The following is a 21,293-nucleotide window of genomic DNA, read 5'->3' as shown; positions in this document are numbered from 1 at the left end:
GGCTCTTCAGACAAACAGCCTGGCTATCTGAAATCCTGTTAATAGCCTCCAGATTATCAGATTCCACCGAGAGCTTTTTAACACCCATGCGAATGGCGAGTTTAATACCTGACAAGATACCCCAGAGCTCCGCAGAAAAGGAGGAGCCCGTCCCCAAGTTATGGGTAAACCCCGCCATCCAATTGCCACCAGCATCCCGAAGAACTCCTCCAGCAGCAATTCTGCCATTGCTAAGGCAAGAGCCATCAGTATTCAACTTAGCAAACCCTTCTCTAGGCTTACTCCAGCCAACTAGCAGGATCTCTTTATCCGGGGAGGGGCGAACAATGGAATCTCTTTCAAAGCTTTTAGTAATAACAAAGAGAAATTAAGATTGCAAGATTTTAAATCGGTACATAATATAATTCAACTCTTTTTAAGATTATATCTCAATTAAAATTATGTGGAGATGATGTTACCAATGAAATTATGTTAGAGAAAACTTTCTATACTTTTCATGCATTTAATATGCTCATGCAACATCAATATAGATAGAAAGGCTTCAAAAAGTATTTTAAATTACATCTGGTTTTACTATACTAAGTAGGGGTGGGCAAAAAACCCGGACAAACCAATAACCGAACCGAAAACCGATAATCCGAACCGAAAAAAGCGGTTAACCGAACCAGTGGTTTTCTTAATGGTTAAAAAAATAGATAGGTACCGGTTTCGGTTTCGGTTTAGGGTTAGAGTGTTCAAAAACCGCGGTTAACGGTTAACCGAACCATTTAATAAATATAAATTTTAAAAAAATATATAGGCCATTTGACGACAAAGGCAAGGCAAATATAAATATAAATACATAGATTATACTGCTTAATATAAATACATAGATTATAATACAGATTAATATAAATATATAACATAGATTATACTACTTTATGTTGTAATAAGTACTTTGACGAAATATTATTTACATTTCTTTATGTTTTAAATGTAAACTTAATGGATTGTTTTTTAGTTCGGTATTAATGTTTGAATTCTAAACTTTTATATGAATTCGTTTCGTTTGAATTTTTGAAACTATGTGTATTTTAATATTGTTTAAAAATTTAGGTTTGGGTAAAAATTTAATTGTTGATTTTTTGTTAACTAGTGAGAATTGGTTAAAAACCGTTAACCGAAATTAATGGTTAACCGGTTGATGGTTAACCGATTGATATGAACCGGTTTCGGTTTGAATGGTTAAAAAACCGTTGATAACGGTTCGGTTAATTTTTTACCTAATGGACCGGTTAACCGAACCGTGCCCACCCCTAATACTAAGCTCCTGAAGAGATTCTCATATATTAATATACTATCTTGTAACACAAATTTAGTTGAAGGCTCCGACAGAGCCAATATAGTCTTACCAAGAGAAACGAAGTTTATTATGAATAATCCATTATTTTCCCAAAGTCTCAAAGAAAGTTGTTGAGTTTTAAAGATATTCGCATAAATGGATATCATATTGAGGCTGTAACTTTATATTACAAATATAATTATGGGAAAGATATATGGACTAGAAAAAATTTTAATACTTTATAATATAGTTTGTGTTACACATTTATTAACGTAATTGGAGCAAATCTTACTGTAAACCAGAAGTTTACCGATTCACATACTTATAAGATTTGACATGATAGACTAGGTCATCCTGGTTCTATAATGATGAGAAAAAAATTATAGAAAATGCACATGGGCATCCATTGAAGAACCAGAAGATTCTTCAAAGCAATGAATAATTTTGTGTTGCTTGTTCGCAAGGAAAATAATTATAAGGCCTTCGAAGGGTAAGATTGGAATCACCAACATTTTACAATGCCTTAAAGGCGATATATATGGAACATTTAGGTATTTTATGGTTTTAATTGATGCTTCTACTCGATGGTCATATGTATGTTTATTACTGTCACGCAATTCTTCTTGATAATGCTAGTGAATTCATATTCCAAACATTTAACGGTTATTGTATGTAAATTGGGATAAGTGTTGAGCATCTTGTAGCATATATTCATACACAAAATAGTCTAGTAGAATCTTTACTAAATGTATGCAATTAATCGCTAGACCATTACTTATGCGAACTAATCTTCCTACATCTGTATGGGGATGTGAAATTTTACATGCAATATCACTTATATGTATTAGACCAACAAGCTATCATGAGTATTCCCCATTACAATTAGCTTTTGGTCATGAGCCCAATATTTCTCAATAATTAAATATCTTGAGCAATTAGCGGGAGATATGTTTATTGCATGTTTTGCATATTGTCATTTTGATGAATCCATATTCCCTAAATTAAGGAGAGAAAATAAAAATGTGGAAAAGACAATAACATGAAAATCTTCATCACTTTCTCACATGGATTCTAAAATAAAGAATTGTGAACAATAAGTTCATAAAATAATTCATCTTGAAAATTTAGCAAATCAGTTGCCTGATGCACTTGCTGATCCAAAATGAGTAACAAAAACCAGCTGGTAATGCACCAATTCATATTCCAATTCATATTGAAATTCCTGAAGAAAAACATGATGATCGTTCTTAAACACGCCTGAAGCGTGGATGACCTATTGGTTCAAAGGATAAAAATCTTAGAAAAAGAAATTCGATCGATGATAAGAATGAATCTATTAAAGATGTAGATACTAATATAAACACACTTCCTGAAGAAGTGCAAACACTTGAAGTTGTTACAAATGAAGATATTTTAATGATATAATTTTTCCAACATTAGGGGGAGAGAATGAGAAGTTGAAAAAAAATATTACATGGAATGCATTAACATTATCTCATTTAGATCCTCAAACAAAACAATGTGAACTTGAAGTTCAAAAGATAATACATTTACAAAATATTGCAAATCAAATTCTCCCTATCACAATTGGTTCTTAGTCAAGAACCAAATATTTCTCATTTGAAAGTTTTTGGATGTGCGGTATATGTTTTAATTGCTCCACCACAACGCACTAAGATGGGTCCTCAAAGGAGGATGGGAATATATGTTGGATTTGAATCCCCATCAATTATTAAGTATCTTGAGCCAGCTACTGGAAATTTATTTAAGGCTCGATTTGCTGACTGTCATTTTAATGAGTCAATTTTTCCAACATTAAGGGGGAGAAAAGAAACAGCTGGAAAAGGAAATTAGTTGGAATGAATTATCTCTGTCTCATTTTGATCCTCATACTAAAGAATGTGAAATAGAAGTTCAAAAGATAATTCATTTACAAAGAGTGACCAAGTTACATATTCCAGCTGTAAATGCTCCAAATATAATTGATGTCCCTGAATGATAACATCAGACTGCTAATGAGTCTCACAGACGCATGAAGCGTGGTAGACCAATCGGTTCCAAAGATAAGAATCCTCGAAAAATAAAAGGAGCAGAATTTGGCAACGGCTTTTCCGAGGAACCAAATAGAAATGAAGGATCTCTTGAAGAGACCATACACGTGACAAAGAGATCTCAATCAATAATGTCATGTCTAGAATAAAATGGAATCGAAATAAAATCGACGTCGATGAAATTTTTGCATGCAATGTAGCAGTTGATGTTATGGATAAAAATGAGGACCATAAACCAAAATCTATTAAAAAGTGTACACAAAGTAATAATTGGCCAAAATGGAAAGAAGCAATTGAGACAGAATTGAAATCTCTTGCAAAAAGAGAAGTATTTGGACATGTAGTCCGTACACCTAAAGGTGTAAAACCAGTGGGATATAAATAAGTCTTTGTGAGAAAAAGGATTGAAAATGGTGAAATTGTGAGATATAAAGCACGTTTAGTTGCACAAGGATTCTCACAAAGACCTGGAATTGATTATAGAGAAACATACTTCCTTGTGGTGGATGCAACTACTTTTAGGTTTCTCATAAGTCTGGCAACAAGAGAAGGGCTTGATTTACATTTAATGGATGTAGTCATAACCTACTTGTATGGGCCACTGGATAATGACATTTATATGAAAGTCCCAGAAGGATTTAAATTTCCAGAAGAAACAAAATCTAGTTCTCGAGAACATTACTGCATAAAGATAAATAAATCTCTTTATGGACTGAAATAATATGCGCGCATGTGATATAATCCTATTTGTGAATATTACTGGAACTCCTGAAGAGATTCCAAAAGTAGTAGATTATTTGAAAAAGGAATTTAAGATGAGAGATCGTGGAAAAACAAAATTTTGTCTTGACTTACAAATTGATCATAGTTGATTATGTATATAGTTCTTTGTTTGCTTGTTTACATGTTCATTGCAATTGAATTTTATGCTTGTAATGAACGTAAGTGGTTAGTTATATGTATGGTTTTATTGTTTATATGCTCACTCTTATCTGATTGCTAAACTTGTAATTGTCATGTTTGGTTGGTTGATGTGTCAAGCTTGTGGTAATAAATGACTAAGTGCTATTAGTATTTATTGTTATTAATGATTATTGAGATTGAAATGGGATTGATGGTTGGTATGTAATTATTTGGTTATTAAATTCTATTTAAGTGAATTAATTATTTATAATGGTTGTTCGATCACTTGATGAAAATAAAGATCCTTTTCGACCTCGAACAGATAAGGAAGAGATTCTTGGTCCTGAAGTACCATATCTCAGTGCAATAGGTGCACTAATGTATCTTGCTAACAATACGAGGCCAAATATTGCTTTCTCTGTCAATTTGTTATCCAGATATAGCTTTGCATCTACACGAAGGCATTGGAATGGAATTAAGCATATATTATGTTATCTTCAAGGAACTATTGATTCAGGATATTTATTCACATATGGAAGTACAACTATATCTCGGCGCTCTACGAAGCAAACTATTACAGTTACTTCCTCAAATCATGTCGAGTTAATTGTTATTCATGAAGCAAGCCGAGAATGTGTTTGGCTAAAGATCATTAACCAAAGCATATACGAGAATCATGTGGTAAATCATCAGATGAAGGATCACCGACTACAGTATATGAAGATAATGCAGCTTGCATTGCTCAACTGAAGGAAGGCTACATTAAAGGAGACAGAATAAAACATATTTCAACAAAAATTTCTTTACCCATGATCTTCAAAAGAATGGTGAAATCAGTATTCAGCAAATTCGATCAAGTGACAATCTGGCAGATTTGTTCACAAAGGCATTACCTTTTACAAAGAAGTTGGTTTACGGTATTGGAATGCACCGTCTCGGAGATCTTCAGTAATACTGCGAATAGGGGGAGTAATCACTGTACTATTTTTCCCCTTAACTAATGGCTTTGTCCCACTGGGTTTTACTTGGTAAGGTTTTTAATGAGGCAGTGCCCTATTCGCATGGATGGACATCCAAGGGGGAGTGTTATGAATAAATTAATGGATGTCCATAAGTATAACCATTGTAACTCCTCATTCCTTAATGTTGTAACTCTTCATTCATTAAGGTTGTAACTCTGTATTCCTTAATGTCTGTAACTACATAATTTATGTTCTTATGTAACCTATATATTCATAAGCCTATAAATATAGGTTTCTTTGATGTAATACAATACAAGCAAAAGGACAAGTGAAATACAAGAATACACTTACTCTCTCCATTGTTTTTATTCTATTGCATATTATCTTCCTTGTTTCATAACAAAAAGTGATTATAAATAAACTCTTCTTAGATTATTGGTGTGTTATTGATTTTTTTTTCATTTTTTTCTTTTTTCATTTAATATCATAGTTCAATTATTTTTATAAACTAAATTTGGTTTTTTGGTTTTGTTATTGAGTTTACTAATGGCATAATTACTATTATAAATATAATAAAATATTAGAGAGATGGTTTTATTTTATCATAATGCTTTGATTAAGTATATTTATTTTTTTATTTTTTTTTGGAGTATGATTAAGTATATTTATTAATTATATATATTATTTATGATGTTGTCTGGTTCAACCTCTGAGTTAACCGATTAAACTTATTGACTTCTGATCCCTTTAACAATCTGGTTAGATATCTTGTCCGGTTTTTAAAATATTAATTACGACTATAGTCTTTTTATTTTTATTATTAACAATGAAAAAGGGAGAAAATATGAAAAATACATGAAAATGAAAAGAAAATACGAAAAATAGAAAAATGTGAAAAAGTGAAAACGAGAAAAAATACGAAAAACGCTAAAAATGAAAAATAATAATGGAAAAATGGGAAAAACAAGAAAAATGAAAAAACAGTCAAATGAGAAAAATATGAAAAAACACATATAAACGAGTAAAAAGAAAAATAAAAAAATATGAAAACGTGAAAACTTGAAAAATAAAAAACAAAAAGTAGAATTGAGATAAAGATGTGTTAAAATAACTTTTAAATTTGACTAATTTCCGATTAATTAGAACGTTGATTAGTGTTTGTGTTTCTTTTGTCTTAGATACAATTAGGAAATGTTAAATAGATAATGTATAAGTGAATTATTGGATACTTTTGTACTACCTTGATTATTTTTAACTAGTGTTGTACCCGCGCGTTGCATAGGTGGATAAAAAATTTGTACATAAATTTAACATTTAAATATTTTTTTAATTTTATATCATTTACATATAATGATATTAACATTTTGTTTTATAATAATTTAAATTTACAAATGGTAAATAAATTAATAAACACACATTTATAATTGCTTGATAATGAAGGATTTGAAGCGGAAGCATGTTGGTATTTAGGAACGAATTTCAAAAAATTTCCCTAAACAAACAATCAGTGTGATCCAATCACTCTGATAAACAGTCAAACATCCGATGTCTGACATCAAATCCTTAACCAAGATCATTAAGTTCTTTAATAATCAAATTGATATTTATACTACGAGATTGGAAAAATACCTCTTGTAGATTCCAATCGGGTATTAAAGCTTCTCTAGTGGTGAAGCCTCTAGTCAGTCCACTAAGTCGATTAGATCAAGCTTTGAAGGAATTGATTGTTCTTGCTCAAAATCGAAAACTGATTCCGGATATGATTTCTCTGAACCGAAAAAACCGTACGCATATATTATTCCTTCGTGTATATATATCGTTTGATATATATATAACATGCACCAGGACACTTTGTTTCAATCCTTTGGATTGAAACAAAGCATGCACCAGGACAAGTGTCCTGGTGCATGTTATATATATATATAATAATAATGATAATAATAATAAATTAATATAATAATTAATTATATTATTATTATATTATATATAATAATAATTAATTAACAACTTAATTAATTACTATTATATGGAGTTAATTTAAGACACCTCTTAATACAAACAGTCAACACTTGACTATTGTATTCGGAAAAAGTCATCAACTTAAATTGAGCAAGAATAATTATTATAATTTTCTCGTTTCAATTGAATATCAAACAGTGTTAGAATGTTTTGTCAATCTCATTGACATATTTAATTATGTCAATTAATTAATTAAAACACTTTTAATTAATCAATTTAACTAAAGCTTGATACAAACAACTTATAAGTGTGTGACTTTCTAGGTTCATCTTTAACTGGCATCAGAGGCATAATACTAACTCTTAGTAAGTATGTCAGGAATCCAATTCCTTGTACTATAAGCGTATCCTATATAAGCTTAGCTTATATATACTTATAGTCCTCTAAAGGTCATGATCTCCAGCTAACACACTGCACCATGACGTCCCAATTAAAGAATGAAGTTACTCGAAGTAAACTTATAATTAAACTAATTATGAACCATCGATCATAATTTCCATGCACTAAAGTCCTTTCATTAAAAATCCCGATCTTGACTAGAGCCACAAAGTGTCAAGCTCTAATTGTCAAGATAAAATAAGACTCTTATCAAAGAACCATTCTTTGATACTTATCTCATCAGATGAGTCTTATTGTCCTGACCAGGAACTCATTCCATAAAAAAACTAATCAATAACTATCTTAGGATTTATCTCTATTTACTTAGAGTAATGAATCCTCTATTAGCAAACTCTTGTTACACTACTCAACTAACTATAGCGATTCACTGCCGGATTACCAGAATTAAGATCCCAGTACAAAGCAGGAACAAACTATAATTACCTGCGTAAGAACAACTAAGTTTCCTCAAGTCAAAGGACTATATGCACTATTATGACCTAGATAATAATTATGTTGACTAGGAGTAAACCTTTGTGCAATTATTATCTAACGTCACAGTTCGAACCATTCACCTCTTTGAATGTCCACATTTTTATTCTGATATCAACATATCAAACAGAATGAGATTTTCTGTTTCTGATTACTATCTCATACTAATCAAGAAAATAAACAGAGGTGATAGTCTAAGGATAGATGATTGTCCAATTCATTATCCACAGACTATGAACATTTAAGATTATTATTTCACCAAAGAAATATATCTCATTATTATTAACTCTTAATAATATTATCTCTTTGTAAGTAATCTTTGGACTAATATATATTCATTAAGTAATTAAACAATACAAATAATTACACATGAATACATATTTTATTAACTGCCATTTGGGTACAAAATTCACCCTGTATAATATACAAAAGGAATGGCCTAGGGCATACAACACTTACAGATAATAGTGTTGGGAAGTTGTTGAAGTCATAATCTATTGTCCATGTTGACATATTTGTAAGAGTCATTCGTTTCCGTTCTTGTATAATATTTTTACTATATAATCTTGCAATTTAAAAATATTTACTACACTTTGTCGGATGTCTCTTCAACCAAATTTTAGTGCTCTTCAAAATTATTCTTCTCCTACTTTCTATAATCTTTGCTAAATCCATGAATTTGAAATAAGTATGTATTTTTTGGTTTATATAGTAGTTTGGAGGTTTAAATATTGTATTAATTATTACAACGAAAAATTAAATGTATCATAAAAAAAAATCAGTTATATTGATTTTAATGCTATTTATGAAAGTTAAATGGATGAAATTTGAATGGAAATTCACATATTCTTTTTGTCGTTATATAATTTATTTTTTGGGATATTTTGTAAGATATTTTATTATATTTATTAAATATAAATTAGATTAGATTAGATATAATATTTTCAATTTTCTTTTGTTACTATTTTGACAACTCATCAAAAAGGCTTTCAAAACTCTCATCGTCGATTTCTCTCTGCTTCCACTATTATATATAGTATAGATTTGTATCACTGAATAATCAATAAAATGTAAGGTTGTAAAAGACGCTAGACGCTAGTCAGCCGGATGGGTACTCGAGGATTAATCGGGGATTAATTAGATTTGTATTTTGTATCTTGTATTTGTTAATCGACATATTGTTATAGAAATTCAATTAAAATATGTATTCTACTATCTAAATATAATAATATATATTATATAAAATTATTTAATATAGAAAAACACATATATTTGTAACATATATCTTTAACAATGTATAAACATCAACATTTCAACAACAATATAATTGGAGTAACTAAAAAATGAATTATATAAAAAAAACACAATAAAAAAAATTCCACATCGTCGCTTAGATGGCGTCTAGGGGCTAAAAATCGGTTAGGAGTCAAAAATCATTCAGAGGGATTAATCAGAAGAAATCAGGACGAATTTTTTTATTTCGAGCGTCTAGACGGTCCATGCAGCATTATTTTTTAACAGTGAATATATGTCATTGTCATGTAAGTCCTGTGAATTTTTTTCATGTTTTTCACAGTTTTACCATTTCACATTTTTCCTCTTTTTTTTTTTTTGTGTGTATTTCACATTTTTCATTTTCATATTTTTTTATTATTTTAATTATGCAAATAAAATTTTATAATTATATTTAACTAAATAAATATGAATATTGTAATGGTAATTGCATTTATCATTTTTTTTTTAATTTCACAAATAAAAATGGAATCACTATTCCATTTCATTCCATTACAATTTTGACTGCGTTACAATTTTAATTATAATAAATAGGCTGACTCTTGATTGGATGTTTAGGTGGGCTTAGAAGCTTACTTGCAACCATTCTTCCATATTACTAGGCATTGACTGCATTAGTTGTCGCTAGAGGCTGCGAGCGGAAGAAAGACTTGAGAAGTCAATTTTTTTGAGTGTTTAATTCCGTCAGGGCCGGGAGAAGACAACACAGATGGATGCTCATTGGATCCAGGAGATGGATAAATATCTTCTTCTGAGTTCTCAGGTTCTCGGCAGATGCCAAAGCATTGATAGCAGTAGTTGGGGCATTAGCTTCTCCCGTCCTATTTGAAAAGTGCATAATTGCATGGATAAACTCATACTAACCCGTCAATTTTGGATCCAATTCGGGATTTTTCTTGGGAGGTGTCGGGAAGGATGATAAGATCCCTAGTCTCTTAATGAGTTGTGGACTAAGATGTTGATAGGGAACTGCTCTTTCCTTTAGGCTGTGTAAACTCGCTTAGAGAGATAGAAGAACATAAGCTGTTTAATATTCTAACAATTAGCTCATTCCTTTAGGAGTTCATAAAGAAAAGGAAGATCCCGTGCAATCAATAGGGTGAGACGCTTTGAAAAAGGATTTGAAAAGTTGTACCAAACAGAGCTTTAAGGTTTGAGTTCCAACAATCCATGGATACCGTTTAATTTCTTCAATTTCCGCCTATTTGTTGGAGATGATGCTGTCTCTTTGTTAGGTTACTGTCGCTCTCTTTTTTAATGGAAAACTTATACTCCTTATTACAACAGTAAGTAATTAATTCATCTCAAAATATTTATCTAAAAAAATCGGTTTTGTTTTTATCATCTTTTAAATGTAACTGTCCAATTATTTCATTAGAAAAGAATGACCACTCACCACTTTTTTTATATTTTCTCGTGTTACAGTTAAAAGGGTATTTGATTGTTTTTGTTTGTCTTTTCATTTTAAAAATGAAAATTTTAGATGTTTGGTTAGTGATATTATGTTTGTTTTTACATCTAAAAAGTAGCATTTTACAAAAGGAAAAAAAAAGAAATCTCTGCTTTTTGAAAATATATCTTTTTTCAATAACAAACGGTAATAATAAACAATAGGTAAAACAAACGGACTTTAAATACCGAAAAATATTTTATTTTGTAGCATAAAGCTTTCCATTACCTAAAATTTTTCAATACATAATATTTTATTTTAGAAATAAGTCGATTTAGAGAATTATAAATGATCTCATTTAAAGGAAAAGTACAAAAATAAACTTTGTGGTTTGATGATTTGCCAAAATAATTATCGTGGATTAAAAATTTACAAACAGATCTGTATTTATAAACTTATTCATTCCTTCAAAAAAATATTATCGTTTAAAAGAAAACGATTCGAAACAATTAAAAAAATTAACTTTGCAAATGATGTGAAACTTTGCAAATTAACTAGTTTGGTCCAAAATTCACATATAGGACTAACTTTATAAATTGATCAAAGATTTTTTTTTTTTTTCTTTTTTTACTTTTCTCAAAATTTAATTACTAACAAAAAAGAAAAAGAAATAGAGACTCCAAAAGAATTAACAAATTTGAAATATAGTTGAAGAATTTTGAGAAAGAAATAAAAGAAACGGAATCCAGCAATATAAGGAAGGCAAGAAAAGAGAGAGACAATTGAAGATAATGGCAGCGGTAGCCATGGCTAAGCTCTGCAATTCCTACTCCTCTCAGTCTCACCGCCTTTCAAAACCGGCAAAAAAGAAGCTTACGAGTTCCCCTAAATTCAGCCTCACCTCTTCTTCATCCAAATCAAGCCTAAGAGTAGCTTCACCTCCTCCTATCCACGCCAGAAATTCTCCGACGGAAGATGAAACTAATTCCATAAATGGAATTCCCCAGGTTAGGTACTCTGTTTTTCAGTTTCCATATATTCGTGGTTTTCCTATGATTATTCAATTGAATCCCAAATTGAAAAACAGGAAGACTTGAAGTATTTGTGGAAGGTAGGAATTGGTTCAGTTGCAGGAGCAGCTATTATAAAGTATGGAAGCGTGCTCTTTCCTGAGATAACAACACCCAATATCCTACTCGCTCTGCTTATCATATCAACTCCTGTAATTCTTTCTATTTTTGTCTTGATCAACAAAAGCCGTTGAATTTTCCATTCATATTATTATATTATTGTTGTGGGAATTAATATAAGGACTTCAATTTGTACCACATAACATTAATCCTGCAATGCAACTATGTTAATCACACTTATGCTTGAATTTAATAATGAGATGTTTAAGGTCTTACTCCATATCAGAATGCTTGAATTTAATAATGAGATGTTTAAGGTCTTACTCCATATCCACCGGTCTGGATTAACAATTACCGATGGATGGCAGTTTTCGTCCAAATCCCGTAGACAGTAAAATGATCATAGATTCTGAAAATTCCGTATTAACACTTATAAAGATAAACGCCATTTATGGATTGATTTATTTATGGTGGAACAAATTCTACACATCAAGATGGTTAACACTATTACAGAATTCAAAGAACACAGGAAAATAAATTATGAATCAAGAAAACTAAGAGATGGATCAAACTAATACAAGTTAAGTTTTCAATCCAATTCTTGTTGTAAAGAAAAGAAGTGAGATGGGGCTTGAGCTTATTATAAAAATGAAAAGATCAAATGTACATTCTTTTCCCTGTCAGCATAATAGAAGATGATGATGCACTTCAAGAGATTACCAAAAATGAAATTTACAACAGGGAAAAAAAATGAAAGAATTCAAGTGAGGTGCTGTAGGATTTTCTTCAGCACAATGCTGAGAAACATCAATAACATAAAATGATGGCCAGGGGACCTAAAACACTAATGCCCCAATTTGAGATACAAAGATTTCTATTGGTGAATTCCACAGCATTAGCATGAAGATTCTATTGTATACTAGAGGTTGTCTTTCAGCCATTTCAGAGCGCCATTTGCAACAGACCTGTCAATTCAACAACTCTATCAGTTAATTCATGAAAGGTACAGAAGCTGAAAGGTATATTCTCAGTAAATGTCAAACATTTAGATTCAAATATGAAACAATTATTACCCTGCAAAATCTTTTAACTTCTGCCACACTTCGTTTCCATCCCCCGATTCCCTTGATTGATCACTTTCCTCAGCAACAGTTTCTACTGGAGCCTCCCTGCTTTTATCTGCAGCTGCAAAACATTAAAATTTACGAAGAGAACATATGCAAGATAGCAAGAATCAGCTAATGACATTTTAATTTACGCTCCATTTAAGAAAAACGACACATCATCTGCGAACGAGAGACAATCGCTTACTTGCAGGTTGAGTTTTGGGACGAATTCGTGTACGAGGGCTGGTGGAATTACTCAGAGAAGCAAGTTCCTCAAGTAATTCACGTTCTTTCCCACTGTAAATAAGAGCCAAAATTTTGAAGATCAGCTTGATGTATCTATTTATGGTATCAAGAAATAACACAGTAAGGTATCCAGATTTGGAACTCAGAACCAATCTATTAAACAATCAAGTATGAATACTATGTCTAAGCATCAACCACGGTCAAGTTTAAGCTTCATAATCTTAAAATATAGTGTTAAGAAAAGCTGAAAAATCACAAATTTAGTGAGGTCTGCATCCACCCTATCCTCACAAGGGATATATAATTGTTCAAACAAGTAACTAGTAAATCAATCAAATCAGTTTTCACGGAAAAATTGAAGGGGTGAGAAAGAGGGGGAGGGAAGGGCTGGGTGGATTTAAACACAACCAGTATGAAGACCAGATATAACTCGATATCTAACAACAGTAAGGAGTCTTATGATGTATCGCACAAAAGTTTACAATAACAATGTCCAAGACATTTGACAGACTACAGAAAGATTGTCATACATTAGTCAACAGTAGAAAGAATAGCTAAACAATCACCGAAAGCAGAATTCAAGAAAGAAGATGCATACCTTACACGATTAGGTATGGTAACTTTAACAGTAAATAAGTGATCGCCACGGATAGATGGTCTATTCAATTTAGGAACACCTTTCTTTGCCAGGACTAACACATCTCCAGGCTGAGTACCTGCTGGAATCTGAAGATCAGTAATTCCTTCAACCGTTTTTACCTGTTTCAAAAGTCAAGACACAAATTCAGGTCTCGTGAAGAAGTCCTTAGATTGTGCAGCTACTATTCTGGCACAGCATCTGGAAGACAATATGAACATGAAGAAGGGACCAGAGCTAGTTGCCTTATCCAAGATAAGAAGCAAGAGATACTATATATAAGTAAGGTGTTTTTGCATCAAGCTTGTGCTTCAAACCTTTAATCATTCAAGGAAACCGTAGCCTGATCTCTTTCTGTCTCCTAGTATATAAATGAATTCAATAAGTCCCTAGGCACTATAGCTCCAATTTATTTAATTACACATAGAAGTAGATTTTAGCTCCATCACATTGCATTTATCATAAATCTCATGATTCATTTAAGTAAATTATTTTCACTCCTTGTGCATCTGTCCTGCATGAAAGAGAGAACATTGACTGGCACATATTACCCTGGTAAAGTTAAAAGGCATATTTAAATTTAACATTTAGAAACAACCACATTTACAGGAAGGAACGTGTCTCACTGCAAAGGAAAGATCCACAACCAAAATGGCCTGTTTCGGTTTCTTATTATTATTTTATGTTCATTCCAAGATTTGATAATAGTGCTGATAAAATCTCAAGACTCTTAGCCATTGCAATCGTCTTTTCCATAGTCACAATGTGACAAAGGAGGGTCACAATTTGCATTAAGGAGTTCCAATTTTAATTTATCCAATGCAGGCAAATCATGGCAGAAACAATTTTAGCATTCAAAACTTAAACAATCAGCTCATGCATTACAGGAAACTTAAACCATCCATATCTGTTCTGTTATTACAATAAAAATTTAGACTACTGACCCCAAATGATCCCAAAGCTTAAAGTTTGAGGCTAACAACAAATTAACATGGCATCAGGTCCTGCTCCACTAAATTTATTGAGTTTGGTCACAGTATATTTAAAATGTATAAGAAAATCAATTGATAGCTCTGTCTTTCTGCTTCAGAATTTTCATGTTGTCTATTTCAACCTAAACATTTAACAAGTGAAGGGAAACGGACATGAAAGCATGAAATTCATTGTTGGCCTTTTTCCTGATGACTTAAAACTTTTGGAAGCAACTGCAAACTAAAAAAAAGCATTGAAGAATACTTTATCTGGTTGATGCTTCTTTCAATTAAGCAAATAAGTATCACATGTTAAAGAGACTAAAATTTGGAGTATAATCAATAAATAAAACCTTCACTACAGCCCCCAGAATTGCATCTAGATAACTGATTGAAATTGTTGAGTTGAGATTTATGCCGTCTCGTTGGATTCCAGTTATCTCCTCAACATCAAGATAGACATAAAGATCTCCAGGAGGACCACTGCAAAAACCAAAATTAATTATTTTAAATGAAATCTGCTAAAGATAGGCATGCATAAGAATTGTCCACTTCAAGATTTACTTGTTGGTCAAAGAAATCCATGTAGATTTCAAGGATTCAAACATGCAAAAAAAAAAATGCTGAAATAGAAGAAATAAAGTTGTTCAAGACAAATACACAAAATGAAGGAAATGTAAAAAGGACTTGGAAAGGTTTTGAGTGAGGGTACTCTACTTCAAAACAATCCAAGCAGAGAATTTAGAAGAGCCTATAGACCCTCAATATTACTTAATCATTTATTGCAGTGATCTTGAGCACACAAGTAGCTAATATGCCACCTCGCATATCAGGTGAAACATCACTTAACAATGATAAGCAACCATGAGCAGGCATGAATCTCCATGAGTTTCAAAGATTTTGAGAAACTAATTACTCAAATATACTTTTTACTCAATCAAGCAATTGTTTGTAAATTCCGACAGCAGCCATTACAATTTATTACCTATGTCATTAATCCAATTAAATTTTTCAAAACTTAAATAACTGAAATTGAGGTGATTTGTAATTTATCCTAATGGGATGAGGGCAAATAAGTTATCCTGTCGGCAATTACACAGATTTTCCAATGGAGTCCCTTGGAAATTGATAAAATTGGGCTTAAGGTTTCTACCATGGAGGAAACATTTCCCTATCCTAATTGAAGATACGAATACTAAGAATTTAAGAAGCAATGTGCACAAACATACCCCCTTGGTCCAGCATCCCCTTCTCCAAGGACTCTAAGAATACTGCCTGTCGTAACTCCAGGAGGGACTCTGACTTTGATACTTTTCCTAACACGATTACGCCCTTCACCAGAACATTTTCGACAGAAATCAGAAATGACTTCACCATCCCCACCGCAGCTGGGACACACCGAAACCTGACATAAATTTAAAGATGGATATATGAGCAACAAAAACATAGCAACTCCCTCATGTCAAATTGAAACAGGAGGACAAGAAAACAAATCATATTCTTACATCACATTCATGACTTGTTACTTAATAAGTAAAACTTCATTGTGTGGTTTATGCAATGATGGTGTGTTTAGTTGGAGTACAGTTTAAAATTAGGCTTAATACATCAGGAACCCCCTGAACTTGGCCCAAAAACCAGATTGCCTCCGTGAACTTATAAAGTGTCTAGCTAGCCCTCTGAACTTGCTTAAAGTTACCTATGGGCCACTTGAACTTGCTTACAAAGATCTATTTCCTCCTGAACTTATACATTTCAATTTGTCCAAATCATCTCTTGTTCTGACACGTGGACTTAGGGGGTTAATCAGGTCACTTTAATCATCTCTTTTGTGAAATCATTTTGCTTACCTTGTCCTTGCCGTGGCTATCATGTTAGATATACACACATCACCAGAAGAACCTCAAAAGAAAATCTACTTGATGTCATGGCTATTTAATATGGTCCACTAATTTCTTATACGATCATAGAAGTAATCGCGACAATCCTATGGATTTAAGCAAAATATAATATTTTTTTTTAATTTAAACAGTGAAAAGAACGCTCTAATTTAAGCAATTTGAGATAGAGTCAAAATTTCCATAGCTTTGCAAAAATAAATAAAGAAAAGATAATACAATACATGGAAATTTCAAAAGCCTTATAAACAAGGGAACCAAAATACCTGTGAAAACAAGCCAAAGGGTGTTTGCTCAGTTCTCATAACTTGACCCCTCCCACCACAAGTTGAGCATATTCGCTTCTTGGAGCCAATCTTTGCTCCAGTACCAGTGCAAACTTCACAAGTTTCCAAATGATTAAGCTCAAATTCTTTTTCAACTCCAAATATAGCATCCGAAAAATTCAAAGTAATGTCATAACTGCAATAATATTTCATAATCAGTCATTCATCTTCTAGCTCTTTACAACAACTTCAGGTAAAAACTCCAGAACAGTGAAAATTAGGAATACGTCATGGCCAATACAAAACATATTAATACAAATGAATAACAGATTAACAGAGTTAAGAATATCTGCTCAATACTAGTCTATTAATCAATGCCACCATAAAATCCACAAATGCAGCGTATATGTTTGCCTATAGTTCACAATTGGATTATATATATATATATATATATATAAAGTTCACACAATCAGAACATAAATACATAGCAGCATGTGAATGCAAGTAAAGAAAATATAAAGGAACTTAAAGCCTAAATTGCTCAGACTATAGCATTGTCATTTAGGAAAAACTTCTTTTACTGGTCTTCTACCAACATGAGTTCTTAGGACTTAAAATAAGATCTCTAAAAATTGAAACCTAATCTCCAGAATTTACAAATGTCACTTTAATCTGAATTATGTTATTATTTGTTCTTTTAAATTATTATTAAGATTGTTAGATTGTATGTTTTTTAAGTTTTATAAATTCTATTTAGAAATAAAACTCTATTAACAACAATTAATAGAATAATTACTTTGAAAAGTTGGCCGAAAACATCTAGAGGACATAAAATACTAATTACAAGCAAGAATGATGAAGAGTTATCGGAAAAAAGCTGATAAAAATGCATTGTTCGTAACGTTCATTGGATGAAATTAGGGCCCTACACATCATAAATATTACTCCCTCCATTCTCAAATAAGTGTCGTTTTAGATAATTGTTTTTGTTCTTTTTTAAGTGTCGTTTTCGTTTTTCAATAAAATTTAGTATAGTTTTTTGATCTAAGCATTTAAATTTTGTCTAGATTTATGTGTTTTTTAAGTTTTCAAAGTTTTTTCTCCAACCATTATAGGAGAGAGAATTTTTATTTAGTTAATCAATGTAAATTTATTAATTTAAGTGCATATTAATTGTGTTTCTTAATTTGTGTGAAAAACTCTAAAACGACACTTATTTGAGAATGGAGTGAGTAGATACTAAGGCTACTCAAAAGTTTAAGCCATTAGATTTGAGTTAATAAATGCCAACGCAGCATGCTTTTTTTAAAAAAGGGGCAAAAGTTTAATAATAAGCAAACTAGCATAGTTGATAAGAAGGGAAAATAGATTAGCAAAGTTGGCAGTTTCAATTTTACCAGATGCTCATTTGTCAGCACCCAGGTTTAGCAGTAATTATTTAAGAATGGGATCTTAAAATGAAGAAGTGACTATAAGATAAAATCTTAGGGCTTTGTATACAAATTGAGTAGAATCTACGACACCTGGTTTTGCATCTTTTTCTCATATTTCACCACAAATTATGCAAATACATCAATGTACCCAAGATTTTTTCTATACAATGCCACCCACTATATTCCCCTTTTCAGATGGGTGGGCAGAACTACTTGGTTTTTAGAATAAGCAAAAATACCACTTACTAGGACTACACAAGAAACAAGCTAGAAACCATTAGTATAAACTATAGATTAACACAGAACACCTGATGAGACAAGATCAGTTCACACATTCTATAGCACTTGTTGCAAAATGTTGGGAACAAACTTCTACACTTAAATTTATTAACTCACCGTAGGTCTTCACCCTTAGTAACAGTACTACGACGGCGCGTCCCAAACCCAGTTTCCATCCCAGAAAAACCACTCATGCTTGGCCCAAAAAATGTCTCAAACAGATCAAAAGGATTCGTCTGCAGGAAAAGAAAGAATCAATTGTGTAAGTCTTAACTAACTTTACAGGCATTCAGATGGTCCATGCCAACACTATCAATTATTAGTTTATAACATGGGATTATAACATCCACAAACTAGAAAAGCAAAATAAAAAACATTTTCTCTGCGCTTTTTTGAGTTTGAGTACAGCAGTCGTTCAGCAAACTAATCTTTGATTTATACAATGTGAATAACCTTCAATTTTATTTTGCAAAATTCCACTTCTATACATCACAAAGGCAGCTACTTTTTCATCTTCACCAAGAAGAAAAAAAGATCAGCATAAAGAAAAACCATAAGCATATGGACCATACAGCATTTCAAAAACCTAATTAAACACGATAATATAACGCAACTCTATTTGAAATAATAATGCAGTGCTCTACAAAAACATAATTTTCAACATAAAGTTCTCCAACAGGTGATAAAATTGCATTTCTAGGAAAATAGAACATCAAGAAAGATAAGAAGCAGATATTCTCCAAATTGGCAACCATAGAACCACTTCCGTACATAAGATTAATAAGTTAAAATTAATAACAAAACAAGGGATGGATTGCCTCTCATAATTACTCATACAATATATAAATCAAATATTGATGCTAGATACTTGAATATCTCATAATTTGGGAACATATACAACAGAGAGTGTGCTCTAAGGAACTCCACAAAAATGTGCTGCATACACTAGGAATAATGTATTGACAAGCGAGCTTGTGAATTTCAGGTATATACAAACATTGGTCAAGATGTTAAAGCACAAAAGGAAATATATGTAAGGGATACATAAAAAATGAGGTACCGCATAAGCACTTGAACCTCCAACTGTACTCTTGACCCCAGCTTCACCATACTGATCGTATAAGGCCCTCTTTTTATCATCTGATAGCACCTGACAGTGTTGTACTTCAGAATTCAAAAAACAATATGACCAAAGCAAAAAATAGAACTTTAATTCCAGAACTTACTTTAAGCAAGCAGACGTTTTTCAAATGAAAAGATCGGAACTAAAGGAAATAACAAATAAAAGCCTTTGCATTATTGTAAAACCATGGCTAAAGCTACTTTCCAATACAACTATCAACCAGAAATCTGAGCCACAGAAGCCTGAATAAGATGTACAGCAATCCATTCAGGACATCTTCCAAACTAGCCATGAGAAAAGTAGAATAGAATTCTGGATATTGTATGTTAGATGATTGATAATGACAAGCTGTCACCAGATACTACGGGCAGATAGCAAAATCCACAAAGCTGAATCGATCAAGGGATGGGATGCTATTATATCCAAATATGATGTGCCAAAAAAATCTAAAAAGCCACAATATAAGAGTTCAAAATTCTTATGCATACCTCATAAGCAGCACTTATCTCCTTGAACTTTTCAGTTGCTCCAGGTTCCTTGTTAACATCTGGGTGGAACTGGAATCACAATATAGTTCAAATTTCAGGATTCTAGAGATAAGAAAAGACATAGTGCGATTGAACCGAATATTCAAAAATAGATAAACTTCCTAAATGGATAAAATAGAAAGGATGCTAGATAGAGCATCATTTACATACATTCGGAATTGGTTCACTTATAAATTCTAGTTCAACTTCTCCTATGTCCTTCTCATCTCTTTGTCACATACACCCATAAAAATTCAGGTGTGGCAGCAGACAAACAAACTAAATTAAAAAGAATAGCCACAATAAAGAAGAATGAAATATACCTGGCGAGCTAACTTTCTATAAGCAGCCTTAATATCTTTAACAGTAGCAGATTTGGGAACTCCAAGAGTAGCATAATAATCTCCGGAAGCATTAATGACCGGGCCAAAACGATTCGAGGAGGCCTTGGTCCTGAACTTGAAAGAAGTAGAAGATGAAGAGATTAAAGAAGAAGAAGAGGAAAATCTTTGGTGAGACCAGAGGTGGGTCCCACCGGGGAAGAATGAGGAAGAAGATAAAGAAGTACAAGGAGAAGAAGAGGAAGAAGAAGAGGAAGGCGAAGTGAAACCCAAAGAAGGGAGAAGAGAGAGCGTAGTAGGTGTAGCCATTGGGAAGAGATGAGATATGGTAATCAAAAAATGATCATGTTTGAAATTGGGGGCATTGCAGACGGAAAAGGAAATGTCCCCGCCAGAGCCAGAGCCAGAGTGGAGTGGGGAAGATGAAGAAGAAGCGAACGGGCGTTAAAAAGGTTATGTTTTTATGGGAAGAGAAAAGATTGTGTTTGTGGTCGTAACAACCTTTTACACTTCGCACGTGCTCTATT

General features: G+C 32.2%; 1 protein-coding gene across 2 annotated transcripts; it reads right to left on the bottom strand.

Annotated features, from left to right (window-relative positions):
* Positions 1 to 12,555: 12,555 nt before the first annotated feature.
* On the bottom strand, positions 12,556 to 21,224 carry LOC136223454 (uncharacterized). Of its 2 annotated transcripts, none has more exons than XM_066011456.1 (11): positions 20,749 to 21,224; positions 20,387 to 20,455; positions 19,836 to 19,925; positions 18,893 to 19,011; positions 17,064 to 17,259; positions 16,129 to 16,304; positions 15,253 to 15,382; positions 13,890 to 14,050; positions 13,251 to 13,342; positions 13,013 to 13,118; positions 12,556 to 12,904 (listed from the first exon to the last, which is right to left on the bottom strand). In XM_066011456.1, the coding sequence occupies exons 1-11, from the start codon at positions 21,073 to 21,075 to the stop codon at positions 12,859 to 12,861; spliced, it is 1,512 nt and encodes a 503-aa protein (XP_065867528.1). In that variant the 5' UTR covers positions 21,076 to 21,224; the 3' UTR covers positions 12,556 to 12,858. The 2 variants fall into 2 exon arrangements, with proteins under 2 accessions (XP_065867528.1, XP_065867527.1); XM_066011455.1 differs by having other exon boundaries at positions 13,013 to 13,124; positions 20,749 to 21,223.
* Positions 21,225 to 21,293: the final 69 nt, after the last annotated feature.

Source organism: Euphorbia lathyris, chromosome 3, assembly GCF_963576675.1.
Source record: "Euphorbia lathyris chromosome 3, ddEupLath1.1, whole genome shotgun sequence".
In the NCBI taxonomy this organism is placed as follows: domain Eukaryota; kingdom Viridiplantae; phylum Streptophyta; class Magnoliopsida; order Malpighiales; family Euphorbiaceae; genus Euphorbia; species Euphorbia lathyris.
This window is presented reverse-complemented; position numbering and strand designations above follow the sequence as displayed.